This window comes from Podarcis pityusensis (assembly GCF_964106645.2).
Source record: "Podarcis pityusensis genome assembly, chromosome: 14".
Taxonomy (NCBI): domain Eukaryota; kingdom Metazoa; phylum Chordata; class Lepidosauria; order Squamata; family Lacertidae; genus Podarcis; species Podarcis pityusensis.
The window spans coordinates 17,991,299-18,014,906 of NC_138039.1; the positions used below are offsets into that span (position 1 = coordinate 17,991,299).

Consider the following 23,608-nt stretch of genomic DNA (forward strand, 5'->3'; position numbering starts at 1 on the left):
CTGGGATTGAATTTGGGACTTGCAGATGACAGAGAATAAGCCAAGAGGCTCATCCACAACAGCCTCTGGAGAAAAGTGCTAATGCACTAGGATTCTTGCCTCACAATAAATCCTGTCATCACAGGGACATTAACAGCAGCTTTACTTTCATATAATGGTTTGTTTTGTATTGTAAAAGGAGGAGGAAGCAACAGCTGATGGACCACAGCTTCACTTCATAAGAAGATATAGTTTGGCCGTAACTAGAGCTCACTGAAATATCGACGACCTTACAAAACAACATTGGTAGATGTGAATGCTTAGGATATCAGCAATCTGTAGACTTGCATAAGGCACAGGAGAAGTAACAGAATATTTGCTGAAGATTCCTCTAAGCAAGTTGATGTTTCTTTGACCCATTTTAGGTATTTTAGAGACCACAGCACTGTATTTGTTGTGGGCCATATACCTGAATACACAAAGTTCTGAACAACACATCAACATAAGTGGTTATAAGCTACTGTACTTTAAGTTCCTTAAATATATTCTTACAAAAACAGCCACATAAGTCAATGCATACATTACATGGCAGCAAACTTACATTTGCCACTGACTGCAAGCTTGACAAGCAGCTGCAGGCAATCCCTGTTTCCCAAGAAGCATACATATGTGTTAACACAAATTTAACATATGTGCCTTCCCTTAGACACAATGTGGACTTAAGAAGAAGAGAAGAAGAGTTTGGATTTGATATCCCGCTTTATCACTACCCAAAGGAGTCTCAAAGCGGCTAACATTCTCCTTTCCCTTCCTCCCCCACAACAAACACTCTGTGAGGTGAGTGGGGCTGAGAGACTTTAGAGAAGTGTGACTAGCCCAAGGTCACCCAGCAGCTGCATGTGGAGGAGCGGAGACGCGAACCCGGTTCCCCAGATTACGAATCTATCGCTCTTAACCACTACACCACACTGGCTCTCAGACAGCATGAGTATTTCAGAAAGGTACCTTTTCAGTCTACCATAACATAAGCCAGCATGAGTAGATAACAAAAGCAACAAAAATACATTAAATATTCATTTATTTTAAAGCCACTTAAATGTGAGAAAAGAACAATAGTAGGCAATTTGTTAACTTTGTTTTCCTCATCTCTAAAATTTTGTTATATAAACCACCAACATGTAAGATCATACAAACCAGCTGACCCAAGTGACGTACAGAAACAAGCTGTCAGTATTTCCTTATCACTTGACACACACACATTCACTCATCAGAAACCTGAAGATACAGCCTAAGGGACGTTTCAGTTATCACTATATATGTGGAATGCCCACAGACAACCACCTTGCAGTTATAGAAATGAAAAAAGGCAAATGGCTGGAGGGAGAAAACATGTTTTATCTCAGAATATGTTTCATTAGTTTCAATGTACCCTGCCCTGAGATTGTTTACTTTATGAAGGGCAGCTTATAAATCATTTAAATAAATAAACAAACAACAACTGCATTGTGATCCACAAGCTGGATAGTATATGACTATGAACCGGGAGGCAGGAAAGAGTGGAGAAAAAGCAGATCAAGTGCAAGAGTATGTTGACTACTAGCTCTACAAATCTCAAGGTATAAAGTTAAATAAGCACAGGCTAACAGATAGGTGTTTAAGTGGATCTACCCATGCAGAAGAATTAGATTGGAATGAAGTCTAGAATAGATTACTATTTCAGACTACAGATACTGTAGCGGAATAAACATTTTTGAATGATACTCACATAAAGCGCTCCATGCAAATACATTCTAGCCCAACCCTTTGCCTGCTGGGTCAGCTTTTCTACTGTTGTATTGCATCAACTGTTGCACAGATAACTGTGTTGTACACACCACTTTGAGCTTCTTAAGGTGAAAGGTGGGGTATATAACTAATGTACACTCACATCAGAGTCACATGCCATGCTGGTACAATATGGGAACAGCTTGCTAGATCAGGCCAGAGGCTCATATGATAGCCACCATCACCCACCCACCCCAAAATACACCATGTTATCATCATTATTTTTCCTGGTATTTATTGGCTGAAGTATATCTAGTGCTTTGTATCTATACATAAAGAATTTGAGAACTAAGCTACTCAACTTTGCAGCTATGATCCTATTATTAGTTGTGTACCGATAAGGTGGCCAGTCTGGTGTTAGATATAAGGTGCCTCTTCTTTGTTTGATAATTTCATCTAGTTCTAAATAGAAGTGTTTCTAGTGATTCTGGTACAGTATTAGCAATGATTTTCGTGTTTATCCACCACCAAATTTTACAAGAGGTAATACAAACTCATGCCATGTTCATTTTTGTGGTTCTTATTTTCTTCCCTTATACCTGCTGATGGAAAAGGTACAACCAGAGCCAAGAGGATGCCAGAATAGTTAACAAGTAGAGGCAAGGAAGCTATGAGAGAAAGGAAAATGAAGAGAGCAAAAAGGAAGACAAATTTTGGCAAAAGAAATGCAAGCAAATGCAATAAGGGGTGCAAAAAAAGAAACTGAGATGCACATCACTAAAAACAAAGAGCAAATAACACTAACTTTAAATACATTAGAAGCATGGAAGCTGATTGGACAAATAAGTAGTCAAAGGTATGCTAAAGGAGGAAAAGAGGATTTCCATGAATGGATTCTTTGCATCTGCCTTTACAGCATAAGATGTAGAGCAGATCCCAGCACCAGAATTAAATTTATCAGGGAGCAATTCGGAGGAACTGAGGAAAATAGCATTGCCAATGTTTTTTTTTTTAAAAAAAAATTATTAAAGATTTTCCTCGTTTATAAAAGCATATGTATTGTTTCTTTCTGCAGATCAGTTACATTTGTTTTGAGACATTGGTGTTATATGCAGTATAGGGTTGGGAAGAAAAGGGGGGGCAGAAGAGAGGGGGTGGTGGTAAAGCTTATGTTCTTTTAGTGTATGTGTGGGGTTTTGTGTCAGTGTCACTTGGGTAGGTTCTCTTTCTATTCGCTTGTTATGTTTCCTTAGTGGTGAGAGAGGTCGGAGTGGTCTAGAGTGTTGTTGATTGTCTTTGGTTGGCTGCAGTGAGATTTGTTTGTGCATTGTGGGGGGAGTTGTTGGGTTAAGTTAGCCTTATTGAATTGTATGCTGTTGGTGAGTTTGTGTTGTTAAGCACTGCCAAGAGTTGAAATTCTACGCCTTACTGACAAATTAAGAATTGACAAATAACCGGATCTGAATGGCATCCATCTGAAAGTTATTGAAGAACTTGAATCTGAATTGTAACTTTCCCCCAAGATTAGCCTCTACACTTGGATAATTTTAAGTGTAATCCTCAAATACATGAAAACAATTGTATATCAATGGCTACTAGCACTGTGTTTACCTGCTGCTGGAAAACACATGGGGAGAATGCTGTTGCACTTGTGTATGCTTGCAGGCTTTCCACAAGCACCTGTTTCAACAAGAAGTTTGACTAAACAGGCCTTTTGGTGTGATCCAGCACGGCTCGTTAGGTTCTTCAGGACAGCCTCAAACCAACTGTCGAATAGTTTCGGGATCAGGTGGATAGGAAGGGATTCTGCTACTCTTCCTTCTTTCAGCATCACTCATATTATGTTCACAATCCTTAGTCTACAAGGACAGCAGTCATAGTCCCACACCAAATTCATTCAAGAGGCAGTTTACAATCTATTTGTTCTGGCAGGCCAGGTAGTAGTAGGAGTGACACCATTTCTATAATGTCGTGCTTGTTATTGTTTTGCTGTATTTTGTATGGTGGTTTTATTTTTGTTTTTGATGCTGTTTATTTTCATCATTAAGCCTCCTTATTCTTACAGAAGGGTGAGTTATAAAGAAGTAAAGGAGCCAAATAAAATAGATGCATAATTAAAAGAGCCATCTTATGACCAGAAGGCATATTCATGAATTTGAGTAAGTCTATAAATTATACTCTAGTACTGTTATTACTTATATATTGGATTTGTTTTATTATATAGACAGGATTGGAGTATGAAAGCTATCATTTACATTTAATAAACTATGCACTCCACAAAGGCTTACTGAAGGCACCAACCCTTATCTAGATATATACTTCTCTGCACTCTGCACTAATATAGAGAGACAAGGATAAGAAGTTTGAAGCATCAGATCAATATTTCAATAGAAAACTTCAACATATTACTCTGATGCCATACTTCAGACAACTACTATTTGGAAAACATTCTCCTACATAATGATTGTATTCTACAAGGAAATGAATACAGCAACATATGGGCTGTAAAAGGATGTTTGTTCCCCACGGTACTTGAAACAGGATTTGCTTGGAACAACAGGAAGCAGCATCCTCTGCTGCTACAGGGAGTCTGAAATGCATAGACTTGCCACTTTAATAGAGAGGTGTTTAAGGATGATTCAAAGTTTCTAATCACAACACTCAAGGATGGTTTAGTAATTTTGCCTATAGTTAGCTTTTGTCTTCATGAGGTTCCATGGACTGCAAAATGAAACCAAATGAATACTGGTTGCTAATTATCCCCCCTCTTATCCATTTCCTTACATTTTCCTTTGCTCGTTAGGGTAATTTTACTTAAACAACAACAACAACTGGGAATAAGGAACACACACTGGAGTAGCACTGAGCAGGCATATCACTCATCAAGAGAGAACACCCACCAGCTAGCTTGTCAGATATTCTCAAATATTTTTTTCAAGTATCTAAATATGGGGAACCTTTTTCAGCCCAAGGGTTGCACTCCCTTCTGGGAAATGTTCCATGGGTCACATGCCAGTGGCAGGCAGGGTCAGAAGCAAGTGTGCCCAGGACAACAAATGTAAGCTTTACTTTTGTAATGTAGGGTAGTACCTACATACACTGACACATCTCTCTGTACTCCATCATGGCACGCAACAGCCATCCTGAGATTTCAAGGACACATTCCAGCCAGGTAAAAACACCAGGTGTGAAGCAGTTGTCTTCTGGAAGGCGATGGAGGCCTGTTCCAGAAGCTTTACAGAGCACTGTGTCAGACAAGGAACTCCCTCCTCTCCACAACTAATGGAACAGACTACAGGCTGTTATGACTTCATGCTTTCTCCTGAACCCTGCGTTTCTGTTCAGAGATGTCTGCAGTTATAACCCATGGCCAAGTAGGTAGCTGGGTACAGTGGTACCTTGGTTTAAGAACAGCCCTGTTTATGAACTATTCGGTTTATGAACTCTGCAAAACCGGATGTAGTGTCCCGGTCTACGAACTTTATCTTGGTGTACAAACAGAAGCCGAACGTAGAAGGGCACCGGCAGTGGGAAGCCTCAGTAGGGAAAGAATGCCTTGATTTAAGAATGGTTTCGGTTTAAGAACGGACTTCTGGAATGAATTAAGTTCATAAACCAAGGTACCACTGTATTTTTATGTGTTCCAAAATCATGGTTGATTAGGACTAGAGCAGGGTCTTTTTGAGTGTGCATACCCAGACTTTGGAATTTCCTGCCTAGAGAGACCTGCCCCACCCCTTCTGCCAGAGTGTGAAGGCCATCAGTTGCTAGCAATTTTAGTTTAAAAAATACCAATCCACCAAATTTAAATAATGTTTCAGTGTTTAACTGCATACAAACATCTCTCTCTCTCTCTCCCTGTGTGTGTATAATTTCTTATTTGTTTGTTGCCATGAATTCTGAAGGAAGGATTATTTAAAAGCTGATAAATATTGACGTTTATGGCACAGCAGCATCTTGACCATACTGTGCTGCATACTAGACTTGTTACAAAAGCAAGTGAGTTCTTTCATCAATAATGTGCACCCAATAATTCAGACACTCTTCAGAGGCTGGCCAGCCAACACAGCTCAGAAACTTGAGTAAGGCTTGAAGATCAATACTGTCATCCAGAATTGAGTATGGAACTGGGTATGAAGAAAGGTCTGTTGTGCACTTCAAACTATAAGACATTACAGCAAGATGTGTCTTAACACTGAGAGAAACACTACAAAGTATGTGCATGGGTGGGCACTCCTGCCTCAACAGATGCTAATGAATAGTGACTCTATATCCAATTCTTAACAGAACCACAAAAGCTTCCTTCCTTCAGTTCCTAAGCAATGAATTTGACCATAGTTGGAGCACCAGTTCAGCTGAAACAGATTATTGGTGTTTCATTTTCAAAGATTTTGACACTGGTATACATTACCAGTAAGAAAAGATGAACAATACAGCTTAATTAGGATGGCAAAAGCTATACAGTGGAACCTTGGTTTTCAAGCATTTTGGAAGCCAAACGAATCAGAACCTGAACACCGAAAATCTGGAAGTGAATGCTTCTGTTTTTGAACGTGCCTCAGAAGTTGAACGGCTTCGAGGCATGTTTCTCCATTTTCTCAATGGAATTTGCCGACCGCCCATTGCACCTTGGTTGTCAGATGTTTCGAAAGTCGAACGAACGGTTTTCCGGAACGAATTACGTTTTACAACCGAGGTACCACTGTAGAGGAAGAGTTTTGGGGGGCGCGCGCGTGCATGTGGAAAGTGAGAAACATTTATTTGTCTGTGTGTGTATACACATTGAGAGATACATAATCAAGTTTACTCTGCATAAAACCAAAGTTGTAAGAGCCTGCCACTAACTCAAATGTTTACATAATTTACATAATCAGCTGTTCTGAGACAGATTCATGTGAATTTGGGGGTAGCTATGATTTGACAATAGAGGCATAAGTCACATGAAGGAGTAAACATACCTACCTACCCTGCCCTCTGCCATTCATCCTGGAAGGTATAATCCAAAGTAATAGTCAAATTGAACAATAACAGGATATTATCTTTGATTAGTGAAGTTCATGGTTACATAGAGAAGACCCAGAAGAGTGAAGAGGTTTTGTTGCTAAAGAACTAGTTGATTGGATATATGAAGTAACTTGATAGCTTACCAACTTCACACCAAAAGAAATGTCAATAAAGAGGCACCAACCTATTTCAAGTACTTTAATTACCTAGCAAACCCTATAGACCCCAATGAGTTTGCCACAGAAGTTTCTTTGCAGCACAAGGGGAGGGATCTCAATGTCTTTCTACCCCTGCACCAAACAGATGTACCCCATTCAAGACGTGATGACATCACCATTGAAGTGATGAACTTCACCACCTCATTCCCTGGACACATGTAGTAAGCTAGCTGGGCCAAATACTCTTTAGCTACCTGCTCCAGCAGTAGAGTACACCATTAGAGTACATAGGGGACACCTCAAAACTTCCAGTTAAGTAGCTCAAGTTCTTTTAGTGTGTCTGTAACAGTGAGCTTCTTCACAGTACATGACAGCAAGAAAAAGAGAGGTTAAAAACAGCCCCATCTGGGCTGCCTCCTTACATAATGTTCCCTGAGGCTCCTCGATCCCTGTTCAGCAATTGTATGCATCACAGGAGTTCACATGGGGATCATGGCTGCTTGGGGTAATGAACACAATTTACAGCCTGTTGTGTGCATTTTATATTCCAGGCAATTGGGACAAAGACCATTTAATCCTTCCCTTCCTAACAGCTACATGCTCTAAGCTGCATGACAAAGATGTGAAGATGGAAGAGGGAAATGGGAAAGAAGTGGGCAGAGATATTTTTCAGGCCTTAACATTTTTATTTGAGGAAGCTAACAGCACTTTGCTCAGATATCTTCCTTACAGCATGTGGCTGGGGCAAGTGGCTTTACAGTCTGCTCACCCACCATTCTTTGAAAGTGAACAGCAAAGGAGTACAATTTCTGTGGGGAGGAGAACATGTACAGGGTTTACCTTTGAACCTCAAACTGAGGCTGCAAAGGACAATACACATCAGTGTACTCTGGTATCTATGCAGCTTTCTGAAAAGTGTTTTACACTGCCTGCAAAAACCTCTTGCAAGCAGAATTTCACGCTTATCACTAGAAAGAAAAGTGCCATTAAAGAAAAGACATGTAGGAAAGCCGGATTATAGAAGTCTGAAGCTGACTGTAGATATCCACAGTCTTAAACACAAGAGATATTGAAACTGCAGTCCTACAAAATGCAGCATTTTCAAAGTTAGTGACTAATAATAAAACCTGTCACATTACAACAATGCATTTAATTTTCTCTAATTGACAAGGTATGTCTATTATTCCTTTATTGGTTGCCCTCTTCAAGGATAAGTTTTATTTTAATTTCAACACAATTTTGTAGTCAGCTAAAGTAATAACATGGAAGAAAATGCATTTTGGAAGCCTCTAGTTTCAATAAGCCAGGTTCTGATATGTTTTATGCAGAAAAGCACAACAAATCAATACTAGTAAAGAGGTAAGAACACTGTTATTTAATCCATTAACTTTGGGGCAGTGGGCATAACTAACCACTCCATTCCCCTATTTCCCAAGACATTTAATATCTTCTGGATCAGTGTAAATATTTTTACATTTCCAAGGAATTACTGTGGGGGCTTCTCTCCTACTTAGGTCCAAGATGCTTGTGCACTGTCAGATTACTTTGGAATTCACAAGTTGACAGCAGATAAAAGCTTATTATAGTCTAGCAATGATGCTTTGGTGGAATTGTGGGAAATGAAAATGGTAGCTGCTCCCCCAGCTGTTTGGTGCACAGTTGCCTGCCCTCAGATAAGCTCACCAGGGCCACTCAAACCCAATATCAGTTCAGCTGAGATGTGCACTGGTATCCCCGCATCATGGGTGGTAAAGCCATCACAACTAGATTCTGTTCATACCCTTGTATTATATGCAGAGGTTTGTTTAAAACAAAAAATCACTAGATGACTGAAAACAGCTGCACACTGAAAGAGTCATTATATGCCCCAAGGATTATAAAATATTTGCAGAAGTCAGCAGCTTATCCTCATGTAGAGATAACTGCTTGCCCTTGAACCAATGGGCCACTCCTCAAATTAACCTCAGAGGACCACCTGAGGTTAAGCTAAATTCCCTTTATAGTGTTCTCATAAAACATTTGGAATGAGCTTGAGTATGATGGAGGAACGATAAAATGGAGAATTGGGTACATATTATTCTAAAGGAATGCTGCTTCTGAGTAAGAGGCCTTGACAGAATAGCACAAAGGTAGTAAAAAGCAATTCAAGAGAACCAAGACACAGAAATCTGGTGTGAACTCCAGATTCTTTAGCTATTATGTGAAAGCTATCCAAGCTAAACCATAGATAAACATTTCCTTGGAGAGACTGCTATTATAGAATTGGAGAAGAACTGCCTTCATATAAATATCCCTCAGGGTGGGTTCAGCACAAAATTAAGCCACCAACTTATAGACAAAAACAGAAAGAAACAGAACAAAGCTTATAAAAAAAACAAAAACAAAAGGGAGCTGAAGCAAACACAAAGAAAACTTTAAGATGCCCAACTAAGAAAATTTGAACACTGGTGTCTGCCATGCTTGTATAGTGATGTGCCACCACAGAGAACACTTCCCCTAACAATGGAATGCAAAGAAAAGCTTCCTCTGGAGCTCTTAAGGCATAGGCAGATTAATACAGGGAGAGGTGTTCCTTCAGGTATTTGGATCCCAAACTGTTATTTGGCTTGGAAGAGCGGGCAGCCAAAGAAATTCTTCCAGACTTGGTGTAGAACACCACCATCCAATTGCTAAAAGCTTTTAGTAGTGTGCTCTATGATGTTCCACTGAATCCCTGTTGATTCATTTTGCCCCTATTTGAAAATATAGACAACATGGCTTTATTTACAATCTTTTGTCCCATCTCATCACGTGTTAAAGTGTCAAAATATCCTTGGTATTAGCTTCATAAAAGGGTGTCTAAAAAGACAAAATGACACTTCTTCAAAGCACTCAAAGGGTAAATATTAGTCTGCCTACTCATGTATCTAAAGTGTCTTTTAAAAGTATTTATCATATTAATGGGGTACTGCTTACAAAAGGGAAAGGCAGGAGGGGGAATGAAGGGAAAAAAACAAGCTCCAAGAGGCAGCAGCTGATTGTTGGAACTTTGTCCAATGAACTTGGAATGAATCTCCTGCTTTACCTGTCTTCCATTTTAAAACCTTGAATTTATAAAGGCCAGGAAAAATATTTTAAACCACTGGGTTAGTCCTGCAAGTTACCAATAAGGGCTTGGAGAATGATATTCTTCCATCTGAGCTTGCATGAGTCATTTATTCATCATATAAGGCCCACACCTTCAGGAGAGGGAGCCTTCTCAGACATGATGCCTCTGACATGAAATGCCCTCTATCTTTTATCTTTAAGTAATAAATTGATCTCTGCAAGTTACATGCTTACACATGAAGAGGGGATGTGGAAATTCAACAGGGTCAAAACCAAGAAACAAGAAAAGAACAGTTAACCTTCAATACTCATGACCCCCCATTGATTATTCTAAACTTTTTAGAAGGTAGGATCATTTTTTCACAACTGAGGATAACGGTTTCAAACTTCAACATGTCAACACAATATTAAACTTAGTTGCACTGATATAGCTCATGTTCCCCCAGAGCTGCATTAAACACAGGATAAATGGCCTTCTCTGAGTTTACCAGATCCTGAAGGCTTAAAGACTATTTACACTGTATTCTCACATAAAGGGATTTTAGGGGGAGCAACGATCAAGGCAACAGAATCCACAAATCAGACCACTTGAACAACTCTGGAATAGTTTATCTACATTTACTCTGGAATACATTAATTTACATGTACCGATACAGGAAGAACAGAATCACGATTTATGTAATCACACTTTAACCATTCTGATTTGGGATATGCCACTGCTCAGCTGTGGAGCACATGCTTTGTATGCAGTAGGCCTCAGTTCACTCCCTAGTATCTCCAGGTAGGGCTGGGGAAGACCCTCGTATAAAATCACAGAGAGTAGCTGCCAGTCAGTGTAGACAATGGTGAGCTAGATTCTCCAATGGCCTAAGAGGAAAAAGCAGCTTGCTATGTTCCTGGAACAGCAGCTAACACTGATTTTGAGGAAGTGAAGCATTTTGAAGCCTGCAAATGTGAAAGGACAATAGATGCATTTCTTTAACCTGGTCTTTGACACCATATCTATATAATGTATGTATGTACCCCCAAACATTTTTTTTATATAAAAAAGCACTGTATGTATTATTGCAATTGTTTTAAACTGAACCCACTCTGGGAGACTGAGGTGAAGAATAGGTAAGAAACTGAATTAATAATAATAATAATAATAATAAAGATCCCAGCTCTGTGTTTCCTTGCAAATACTTAGCTATTGGTCATGCAGCTGCACTGCCATTTGTGGCTGTTGTCAATCAACAGAGAGAAGAGGAAGATGGTTTTATAGCACTCATTCCTACACCATGCACACTGAATAGAGACAATAGGACATATCATCAGGTGTATGATAAGGACAAGCACCTAACATAAGTAGCTGGATAACAAATAGAGTTCAAACGTGAAGGTTTATGATACATCATGTTGCTCCTCCTCACAACCCAACTACTTGCAATTGAAAGACACATTTGCAATGGTTCACCAGAATAGTTTTGAAGACATCAGCTGGAAGACCTTCATTATGGAGGAGCTGGCTGTTAATGGAATGAGATTTACATATGAACCATTCAGCCTATGCCCTTTAGACATCTGATCCAAATAGGAGATAATACTTGCACACTGCTGGGAGGGAGAGAGAGGGAAAGGAGGAGGAGAAGGGGGAGGTTGGAGGGATCAAGTTTTGCATTCCTCTGCAACAACTTTCTAGGCCTTCATGAAATGTCAAAACTAATGTAGATGCTCTAGTGCCAAGTGATGCAAGTCAAGTGTTGCAATATTTCTTCTCCAAATTACAGCAATACTTGCAAAAGAGCAACAGCTTTTACAAAACTGATGGTATCAACATTATGATGAGCAATTTCATGTAGCAGGCCTCAGCTGATTCTTAAGCAACGGCCTCTAGAATTGGTTCGGGTCTGGGTGATTTAATGTTGTAAATAAAATTGCATTAAAGGCGAGGAATGGACAGCACGACAGAACATCTGTTTAAATAGAATGTGTTCAGATATTTCTAGGTTTTGGCCAAGAGCCTTGGTATGTTTAAATTTTGTACTTCGGGTGCAGCACTACTGCTGCCAGTTCAAAAACCTAGCAGCAATGACCACAGATAAAGGCTAACTGTAAAGTAAATAGCAGCTATGAACATAAGAAGAGCCCTGCTGGATCAAACTAAAGCCCTATCCAGTGCAGCATCCCATTTCCCACAGTAATTGAGCACATGCCTATCAAAAACTCATAAGTAAGACACAAGGATAAAAAGCCTTCTCCTGCTGCTTTTCCCAGTGGCTGGTAAGAGCTAGGGAACCTCTGATCCTGGAAGTAGCATATAGCCATCATGACTAGCATTATCCTCCATTAATTTGTCTAATCCTTTTTAAAAGCCTTCTAAGTTGGTGGTTATCACATCTGAAAGAACTTAAGTATCCTGATAAAGGTAAAGGTACCCCGACCATTAGGTCCAGTTGTGGATGACTCTGGGGTTGTGCGCTCATCTCGCTCTATAGGCCGAGGGAGCCGGCGTTTATCTGCAGACAGCTTCCGGGTTGATACCAGAGCCAAAATGTGTTTCAGTTTCAACTGAGGATAAGAAAGGATCAAGTATGAAAGGTTGTACTGACACCTTTTATTTTGGAAGCCTGCAAAAATGATTTTGTTCTGAAAGGCTTTTGACCTTCCAGAATGTTAAGACTGCTGCTGTTCCATTTCAGATCTTTAAGTTCTTGCCTAAGGTAAAGGTAAAGGTAAAGGGACCCCTGACTGTAAAGTCCAGTCGTGGACGACTCTGGGGTTGCGGCACTCATCCCGCTTTACTGGCTTGGCCACATGACACGGAAAAACTGTCTGTGGACAAAAGTTCTTGCCTAGACTGCTGTAATTAGTTTTTTTTTTTAGTTGATTCTGATTTTGTACGATCTACATAAAATGCTATTCTGAAGCATCACTAGAGGTTTTTACTTAGATGTGATCTATATTTGAGAAATATCATGTCATTTACGCTCCCTAATTAAGTTTTTTGTCAGTGGCATCAAGCCTTTTGTTCATTCCCTAGCTGACTCCTGAACACAGCTCTACATAGTCGTGCCTCTTCTCATGCAACCATTTCTATCTACAGCAGCTAAAGCAGCCACTGGAACAGTACATTTTTGTGGCCAGCAAGGACTCTGAGCAGCTGGAAGTCAAACCGTCACCAGATTAAAACATGTGATGACAGTAGGCTGGCTAGTTAAAACCTAGGTCTGTCCTAGTCACCTCTAGTATTGGATAATCCTCCCCCCCCCCACCCCCAGCAAAGCAGGTACATGCATGAGAGGTGTCAACTACTCCTGATGCCTACTTCCCCAATTTTCTGACCTGTCCTTTTCAGCTATTTTTCTCTTCAGCTAAGCTCACAATATTAGAAGTGAGCTTGGCAAGTGGAACACATTGGGGGAGGGGCAGAGAAGAAGAGATTCTAGGAGGTAGCAAGAGCAGAAAGCACAGAATAGTCAGCTTTCTGTAAACCCATTTTACTAAAACATGAGACATTCCTACTCCTTGGGGGCAGCCCCATTTAAGCAGGTCTGCTTCCACACTGTATACTTTGAGCTTCACATACAGTTGCTTTCAGTGTAGGTGTCATGTGCCAAGTGCTGAAGCCCTGGGAGTAGTGCTGGTGCGGATGCTTCCTTTCTGCTGTCAAGCCCCCCAGGCAGTCATTCAGAGTTTAAGATGGCTAGAGCTCTGACAGACTGAAAAATCACTACAGGACACAGTTACTGCCAGGCAGAGTTACATGTTAACTACCATCCAAAGAAGCAGAAGAATATACAGGAATGCTACATCTTGTCTCTTAGTTAACTGTTAATGGCTTGTGAGGCTTTAAAAATTCTTAAGACTTTATGCAAAAGAGTCAGATTTAGATACAGTATGTACTCCTCCTGCTCAAGTCAGAAATGGTATTAATTTTGAGCTAACTAACTTGTTCCATGGCACACACTTTAAAATGTAATCAGGTTTTAAACTGGATCTCCAACCATTGTCCTACAGAGTACGGTTTGATTCTCTTTCCCACCACCTGAAGTCTGAACAACACAAAGTGCTGTGTGCTTCTGAGCCACCTTTTTAACACTGCAGGATTTGCAATTCTAAGTCAACACTTCAAAGTACACCAAAACAGTAATCGAATCATTTCCCACAGCACAACACTGGGAGGCAGATTTGCAAGGCAATTTCAGAAACCAAGTCACAACCTTCACATTAATGTGACACTGCTGATTTGAACTTTTCCAACACACATACCCTAAAATACAACACCACACCAAGATCCAGCAAAGCAAATAACATGAAAGATCTAGGCTAGTTAGGTTTTTTAAATTATTATTCTAGCTATTTTATGCAAAGTGTTATTTTTCAGGTTATGGAGACCAAACTGCATAAACAACAAGACAATACTACATCCTAGAAATGAGGAATACACCCCAATTAATGCAAGATATTGGCTAGAGTGCTTTTATTAAGATTGCTTACCATTACTGTATGCGTAAGGCGATTCAGATGCTCCATCTTGAAGGCTCTCCAGGATTTCTCCTTTGCCAACATCACTGTCACCAACCAACAAGAACTTGAGCAGATAATCATAGCTCTTCACAGGGCTGCCCTGGGTTCCCATTCTCCCTCTCATTAGTGAAGAGGTAGAATCCGCATACTAAACACACAGCCAGACTGAAAGATGCACACGATACCAAACTTTCAGAGGCAATCTTGGGAGAATTAGTGTAATTCTGTCCTTCCACAGGCAGGCACAAAGCAGAGATGAATGATTCTTCTCACAGCAGGCTCTCCATCTTTTGTGAATAATCTTCTGTCAAAATGTGCTGGGTCCTGAAAGGGAAGGCGGGGAGGGGAAAGATGGCCTACTTACTTTGTTTCCATTTCATACTCCTGAACTATCAGGCAGAAAACGCACAGTTCAAAATTTTCTGAGCTGCCAAACACCAGCATAAGTGGAATGGCCGTACTATTTCTCCTCACAGACACCCAATTTGGGGGGTGGGGAGGTGGCCAGCACCTGTACAAAACACCTTATTGGCGATGGATTCACATAGCATGAAAGGGGCTGCCTCTGATATATACTGTGTAATGAAACCTACTGGGTATAGCAGGCTTCTCTAACCTGGTGACCTCTAGATGTTGTTGGATTACAACTCCCATCATTCCTGACTACTGCCCATATTGGCTGGGGTTGAAGGGAGATGGTGTTTAAAACATCTGAAGGTTACTAAAGCTGGGGGAGATTGGGGTACAAGTATAGTCACTCACTTGTAAAGGAAGAGATTGAGCCAGGAACAACAGATTGAGTTCCTCTTCAATATCTAACTGTAATTTGTATACACAGAAACACACAGCTGATTTTAAGCTTCCTACACTTTTTTCAGAGTCTTTTCTAGTCCATACGCTCACATCTCAAGAATCCTGACAAGATTACACACATTAAGAAAGAAATCAGGTCTGTTAGATTTAACTTCCCAGATCACTGATGGGCAATTAGAATTCCTAAGACACTCTTGTAATATCCATATTTTCATTCCATTGTCACTTTCCCAACTCCTGTCTCTTGGAAACATAATACTCTTTCTTCCTTTGTAATCCATTCATAGTACCCACTTAGGTTAGAGCAAGATGCTTCCCAAATAAATGGATTATAAAGGGGCAAACAGTCTGTATTAATCAGATTACACCAATACACTCTAGTGACCTGTTTTTGTAACATGATAAATTTGTTAATTGTTCTCAGAGTTTCTGTACAGGCTTGCAAATTGTAAGATTATATTCCATGTCAGCCACTGGAGAAATGGGAGGTAGTTTAACATTAAATTAACAAGGGTGTGAACTTGTATGTATCATGCAAGGGAGAGGTCCAAAAAAATGGGGAAGGAGGAAGGCACACACACCAAGGTATAGACAAAAGCACAAAGCCACAGAGATTGGAAAGTGTGCAAAGAAAGGAATGCCGCACCAAAGCTGAAGTTCAGGACACCAGACTACAGAACAGAAGACATACAGTATCTGAGTCTACAAGAGGAAGTGTGGGGTAGTAAAGGATGTGGGACTAAGAGCTGATGGAAGAGGAGCTTGTGGCAGCATACTAGTCTTTGAACCCCTGTTATTGATCAGGGAAAGGGTGCCTAAAGAACAGGTTTCCCCCTTCCTGCAACATCTTATGTATATTTATGGGCAAGCTGAGAATTCTGTTCTGTGCTGGTACTGGTAGTACTAATCTAGCGGCCCAGTGAAAAACAACAAGATTTTAACAAGGGGGCAGGCATATCCAGATAAGGGTCTAAAGGATGGTAATTATAGAAACTAGATTAAACGGTGCCTCACCAAAGGGTCAACACAAGCAACAGAAACAAGTGTGGGGAATAGGGGACTTAATAAAAATATTTAATATCTGAATAGTGCTTTCAAGCATGCAAAGTGCTTCATGTACTTTATTGGTTCGGGTCTGGGTGATTTAATGTTGTAGATAAAATTGCATTAAAGGCGAGGAATGGACAGCACGACAGAACATCTGTTTAAATAGAATGTGTTCAGATATTTCTAGGTTTTGGCCAAGAGCCTTGGTATGTTTAAATTTTGTACCAGCATTGGCCATTATACTACCCCACACCACTTTTCTGCGGTTCCTATATCTTTCTCTCTCCCAGAGCATCCACACACCCATTTCCACTGCTTGACAGCTGTTAACATCAAGCAATGACTTGCACCTCTGAGGCAGCCAACCCAGCTTCTGTAACCACAAGACAGAACTTTCCCTCTCTCCTCCCATTATCTAGCGTACTTCAACTTTTTTTTTTTAAGGCAGAAGACTCTTGCAGTAAAGATAAACAGATTTAGCGCTTATGCACAATCCACTGGGCTCAGTTTGGGGAGGAAGAAAAGAAGCATTTCATGACTTCCTCACAAGTGACCGTTTGCACTTTCAGCAACCCCTGCAAATCAAATCAAGCCATAAACATTCTGCATGCGGGAGAAGTAAAGATAAAGCAGCCTTGTAAAAATTACTAGCCTACTATTTTGTTTTTCTTGCCCACTCAGGGTTGGCAAAGGAGGGACAGACCGGGGACAGAGAAGGGGACTTACTTCCTATAACACCCCTCTTAGTTTCTATGCTGGGTGCTTTCCCATCCCTTCTCCACCAACTCTGCTCACCTGAGTAGGGCTCCCCAGCACACAATTGCCAGCCACCTATGGCTACCAGGCTAGTCCTTAAATACAAGGGCAAGATAAATAACGCCAGAGCAGGAAACAAGGCACCACCATCCCTCCCAGCAGAGGAGGAGGAGGAGGAGGAGGAGGAAGGGGGCACATGCGCCAGTCAAGGGTGCCAAGTTCAGAGGTGTGTGGTTCTACTGAAAGAAACAAACAAGTCAACACATGGGAAGGTAGCACACGCCCTTCCCTTCCAGAGAAGTATGAGTGTGCACGTGTGGATCCCCCTCGACGCGTGTCAAGGGTGCCAAGTTGTTGCTGGGGGTTTTTTTAAGCAAGAAAGAATACGTGTGCGTGAGTGAGAGAGGTTATGAAGAAGAGAACCACTACAGAAAACAAACACTTTTGGAGACCATTACGGAGGAAGCAGGCCTCAAAAAACTGAGCCGGGCGGGGAGGTGTTCAATGCGGTGGAGGGACTGGGCGCCAGGAGGGACACGGCAGTCCTCCGAGGTGTGGTTATGCCGGGGAGCGGGAACAAAACATAACCCCCCGCTCGAAATAGGGGCGTCGTCGTCCTTCTGAGGTAAAATTCTGAGGCGGGAGGAAGCGAGCGAAGGAGGCCCAGGACGGCCGCCTTCGCCGCTCCGGACACTCACCTTCTTCCTTCGGTTGTCCCGCCGCTGAAGGGACTCGCCTCAGGTTGCGTCTCCAACGACAAACGTCGCCGCCACCGCCGCCGCCGCCACTGCTGTTTCCACCTCCTTTCAAGCTCGGGACAAGAAGACAAGCGCCACAGGCCTCCCCCTCACGGTCCGCCCGCCCAGCGACACTGCCGGCACACCATAGGCTCTCCCGTACGTCAGTCCACCTTCTTCCCTATTATATAGGCTTCCTTCTTCCCGCCCCGTCAAGTTGGCGCGGCCTATCACGAGGGGGCATCCGAAAAAGCCTCCTCTCACTTTCCCTTCGAGACCTTTAACGCGAGGAGGAAAAAATCCACAAACGACTACATGTCCCGACACGCAACGCGCCGGCTCCGTTCACTGACGGCAGCGCCCGAGTTAGCGCAAAGCTCACTGGGAGTTGTGGTGCAGGCGCGTGAGGGAAAGGACGCGCCGCTCACCTGCCTACTCTTGCCTGGATTGGGATTTGGCTATAATCTGTCAGAGGCAGAGAGTGAGTGAGAGTTTATATGCGAGGGCGAACCGTGTTTTATAGGAAACAGAAATATGATTGGACACTTTGAAAGACTAACGAGATCCATTGCGGCATCGGTTTCTTGGAAGTGCAGAGCTCTCGTCATCAGTAATGAAGCATTTCCTCATTTATTATTATTATATTTACTAGGCAGCCGACGGGGTGCACAAAAGCTTATGACACACTGTGGTGGCGATCCGTCCTACCATGGTTGCTTGCCTGGGAGAAAGCCCCATTGAATCCAGTGGGGCTTACTTCTGAGGAAACGTGTAAAGACAGTGCAGTTGTGTGAATTCTTTAAGGTCCCACCCAACTTCCGGTGCTCCAAAGTAAACTACATTATTCTGTGTATGTGCAGTAGGGTTTATTTATAGGACTGCAGCAGCCTGCCAGTGCAGATCAACTCTATGCATGTTGACTTAGGTGCAAGTCCCACTGATCAATGGGGCTAATTTTCAAGGAGAAGCTTCACTAAGCTTACTTCCCAGTAACTGTGCATATTTGACAAATCAGGCTCCTCCCCCCCTTAATTGCAGCAGACTGTCACTGCTACCCCTCTGGAATTCATCCCAAGCAGTGCCCCAGCTGGTCAATCAATTATATTTCAAAGCATTAGGTGAATCACTCTCCTAAATAAATAACGCTGATGGCTTGTTATTTTTATTATTTGCTTTTATCTTATACTTATGACACATCAAAAATCTGAAATAACTGTTTGGGTTTTTTTTTAAAAGGTAGAATCAAAAGGAGGTGGGAATAGATTACATGCAGCCCTGGACTCTCAAGATGAGCAGAGACCCTCATTTACGGTTTGCAACAACACCGCCTGGACAAGAGATGATTATTACAGCAGGGGAGATTTCCCAGTTGGGTTGCCAGATGTCCCTTATTTCAAAAGCCATCCTTCATGGAAAAAGGATTGTCCTTTATTGCAGCTCATCCAAGGGCTCAACAGACACAATAGAGAGGATCCTTGTTTCGCATTGCACAGCTCCATGGAACATCAGAGATATCATAAGCTGAGGTTAGAAAGGCTTTGATAACAATTTATCCCTTAATTCTATTAAGTGTTGTTGGTTATTTGTTTACAACATGTATATGCTTCCCCATAACCAGACTCCTTGTGGTGGCTTTCTGTGAAAAGAGTAAAATACAATTCAAACCTAATAAAAAAACAAATGCAGCATGAAATACAAATTAGACAACAGAAACCGTTAAAAAAACACACACAGCAAGACTGCCAAGCAGCACAAGCAGATCTTAAAAATGTCAGTGACACAGGCTCCTCAGAAATCCTTTTAATTCTGTATTCGTTATGTTTCCATAATGTTATTGGGATGGTCATAGATAATCCCGCTTTCAATACTGCTTGCATCTGCAAAAGTTTGGGGGCTTCAGTTCTGATCAGTGCATATCGCATAACTGGAAATCCTGTAACTTTTTATACCACAAATCTGGTTTATTTTTGTCCCACGTTTGTTGCTCTGCAGGCCTTCTGGATAGCAATAATATGTTATAGCATTAGGAAAGCATCACAGAACAAACTAAAACAGAATAAACCCATCATTAATGCACTATTGGGATTACAAGAACATGTTGCAGAATACCCCTGCAATAAAACATCAATCTGGATAGGCCCATACCCTGCAAAACCTTAACATCTCTCAAGGCTGGTTAAGTATTACATTCAGGCAAGGTAGAGGGCAAAGGAAGGTACTGAGCAGGAAATTGAAAGTGTTATTTGACCTTAAAAAGGTAATCATTACCTTTGCAAAGCAACAACATTCTACAGCGTAAGGATATTATTGCATGATTATTTTAAGGATATTATTCGTTGAGTAGGAGTAATCAAAATGTGGATGCGACATCCCTTGGAAGTAAACACAGCCAATTCCCTGAATAATAAAAGCACCAAAAATGTCAAGTTGTCATTGGGTAATTTTTCTCCCTCTCTCATAACCCTAGTACTTGTGGACATCCAATGAAACTGAATGTTGGAAGATTCAGGACAGACAAAAGAAAGAGAGTTAGAGAAATTCACTGAGGATAAGGAGGCTGTGTTTTCTCCCTCCACTGTCAGAGACAGTATGCCTCTGAATACCAGTTGATGGGAATCACTAGTGAAGAGATTGCTGTTGTGCTCAGGTCCCGCTTGTGGATTTCCCATGGGCATCTGGTTAGCCACTGTAAGAACAAGATGTTGGACTGGGTGGGCCATGGTCCTGATCCAGCAGGGCTCTTCTATTGCTCTGCTCCTTTTTGCATCTGGCCCCACCCATCCTTTGGGCCTCAGAAGGTTGTCCACAATGGAATGTGACCTTCAGACTGAAAATTGTCCCCCCACCCCTCATCTGCTATGTTGGCTGGCAGTGGCTCTAGTCTCTCCTGTTCTAGACTGGAGTTTGTCCCAGCTCTACTTGGAGATACCAACGCGACTTGCATGCGCACTAGGTGCTCGCTGAGCTACAGCTCTTTTCTACAGAGACGCACACTTGCTCTCCCACCTTACCTGTCCCATCTGCAACATCCCCACACGTCTAGTGTTCTAATATGGCTTAATTGCACAGCATTCAATGTGCCTAGGCCAAAATGACATGGTTGATTATTAGACTATAGTAAGAAAATTGATCAAGTGGTGTTGTGTTTTGCTCATCCCGATTGGCATATGAATGTGAGCTCTCTGCATGGAGCATGTGGGCCAGACTGGGGGAAAATATTATCCAGGCCAGCCCATACACTGATGCCCCAGCAGGGGCTTCAGTTTGTCTGGGAGGTCAGCTCTAGAGCTTAGTTAGCATTGTGGTTAATCCATTCATGGCTTAGTCATGGCACATCTTTTTGTACTGATGAATTAGAAAAGGACCAAGTGCCCCCTGCTGGTTGGCAGTGGCACACTAACCTCATCCTAACCACAGACACTTGGAAATAAGGATGTGCAAATCAGTCCATTATGGCTTCTCTCTGTTTCTCCCCCAATTTTAAGTTCAGTCCTCCATACTGCCACATCAGTTTGTGATTTTATCAGCATCTTAGAGCAGATTTATTCAAATCTGCACATTTTTGCAAAACACTTTCCCCTAATATAATGCATTTTGTAAGTTCTTTTCACTGATACATGCATTTATGCACATTTATGCACTTTCCCAGAGTATATGGATTTTTGCACACATTACTCAGCTGGGGAACCGCATTACAAAATCCTGGGAAGTGTGAATCCTGAAGGATGGCTATGTTTCAGTTTGCCTGTTGTTTTGGAAAGTTCAAATCAAGTAGGTTTGCCTTTAAATGTGAACTGAATTAAATTTATCCCCCATCCCTACTTGGAAATATGTTCCATTGGATTCAGCGCAACTGAAATTCACAGTAAGGTTGCTTAGGATTGCAGGCTTTCACCCTGCCCATTGAGCAATTGTCAACAGTCCATCCTCCTTTGCTGCCTAAAATAACATTTGAAATTAATGACTCCTGGGATAGGCATGTCTGTTAGTTTCAGTAGGTCTATTCTGAGTAGGACCAGCACTTTTATACAACCCAGTGATACAGCAGGGAACAGTGATGGGATTTGGGCTTTAAAATTTCAATGGCACCCTATGTGACACCAAAATTCGGTGCCCCCTACCACTCACCTTCCATTGTTTGTCATTGTTGCAGCGCTCCCTGCAGGACCCTCTTGGCTCAGCATCCAGTGCAAGTGAACTGGTCCCTTAAATCTGCCTATGTTTTGATCGCAGCAAAATGGAAGAGTAATGAAATCCCCTCTATACAAGATTGGATCCAAAAGCTGACAGAATATGCCAAATTAGATGGTTTATCAGAAAAAATAAAGAATAAATCAAAACAGGAATTTGTTTCAAAATGGAAGGTTTTCAAAGATTATCTGAAAAATAAATATAGTAGTTTAAATTCTGTTGCAGCATTCGAGGAACTTCAGTAATACTCGCAAGGTAGATATAAGAAATTAGATTTATTGAGAATAAGTTTAATTATGATAAAAGCGTGTACTGGCAAAAAGTAATATGAATTTGAAATATGGAATAGATGGGAGGTTGGGTCTTTAGTGTTAAGACCAATAGATGTTTTATTGTTTGCTAAGAAAATTATGTGCCTATGGTTATTTTTGTAATTTGTGTGTAATTTGGTATTTGTGTGTGTGTGTGTGTGTTTTCCTTGTTGTATAAATAAAAAACTTAAAAAAATAAAATCTGCCTATGTAGTGAAGTGGCAAATATGACCAGGTGACCTGTGCACCTGCTTAGTCTGCATGGGCAACTTCAAGGCCCCTGAACCCCTCCCCTTTTATCTTTAAAGTCCGCCAGCTTGGACTGGACAGCCTTTCAAATACAGAATATATCATGGCACATGGGCACTTGATGTATGAAACAGGGGTTGAGAACCTCCGGCCCAGGGCCAAATGTGACCCTTCTGGCCTTTCCGCTCTCACCAGGCCACCAAAAGGGTGGTTCTAAATGCTCCTCAATAAAAGCCCTATAACACATTCACTTTAAAAAGCAACAACAACTTCCTGGAGTCTTTTCACATGCTGCATCTTGGCCTTTATGTCCCCCATACCATACCCTCCAAGTGTCCTGATTTTCCAGGGACAGTCCCAGAACTATGAAAGCCATCCCGGCGTCTGATTTGATCCTGGAATGTCTCCATTTCCCCTGCCAGTGCTGGCGCAACCAAGCTCAGGGAGGTGGATGAACCAGTGCTTGTCCTGAGCAATGGCGGTGGCAAGGCAACATCCTGTTGCCTCTCCATGGCCGCTGCTGGCATCTTCCCTTGGGGAGCTCATGGTGGCTGCTGGAGAGTGGGCGAGGAGGAGGAGAGGATGCTGCTGCTGAGGCCTAGCCCCATGTCACGCACTGGCTCTGAGGTGCAGGCAGAGAGCACAGCTGCCTTGGTTGGGAAGAAAGGGGGAGCGGAGCAGAGTGCAAGGAGTCTTGATGTGAAAAAAGATACCTTGCATATCCGTGTCTAATCTTGCCCCTTTCTAAATTTTATTTATTGGTGTGTATTTCTCTTTGTAAATCTACCTAAGAATAAAATAAAACTGGGATAAAGGGGTTTTCTCAGGATGGTGGAGGACGTGTGTGCTGTGTCCCATTAGTGAAGTGGTGGGGGCACTCACCCTTCTTCTGATAACAAATATTCTGCTGGGGGCCGCACAAAAATTGGGGGGGGGGTTAAGGAGGGTCAGTTGTAGGGAGTGAGAAATGTCCCTATTGTCATCTGAGGAATGTTAGAGGGTA

The 23,608-nt window shown here is 41.8% G+C and overlaps 1 protein-coding gene and 1 long non-coding RNA gene across 2 annotated transcripts in view; one reads left to right on the plus strand and one right to left on the minus strand.

Moving 5' to 3' along the window:
* Nucleotides 1–17,972, minus strand: part of RAB40C (RAB40C, member RAS oncogene family) — a 39,587-nt gene extending 21,615 nt beyond the window's left edge. The window contains exons 1-2 of the mRNA XM_080982054.1: nucleotides 17,816–17,972; nucleotides 14,472–14,825 (exon numbers count right to left, since the gene is read on the minus strand). Of these exons, the coding sequence (XP_080838180.1) occupies nucleotides 14,472–14,625 (154 nt within the window). The 5' untranslated portion in view covers nucleotides 14,626–14,825; nucleotides 17,816–17,972. The remainder of the gene's footprint in view (nucleotides 1–14,471; nucleotides 14,826–17,815) is intronic.
* LOC308463564 lies at nucleotides 17,913–22,487 on the plus strand. The gene is made up of 3 exons (XR_013979615.1): nucleotides 17,913–18,013; nucleotides 19,091–19,380; nucleotides 22,008–22,487. It is a non-coding gene; the product is annotated as an uncharacterized lncRNA (long non-coding RNA).
* Nucleotides 22,488–23,608: the final 1,121 nt, after the last annotated feature.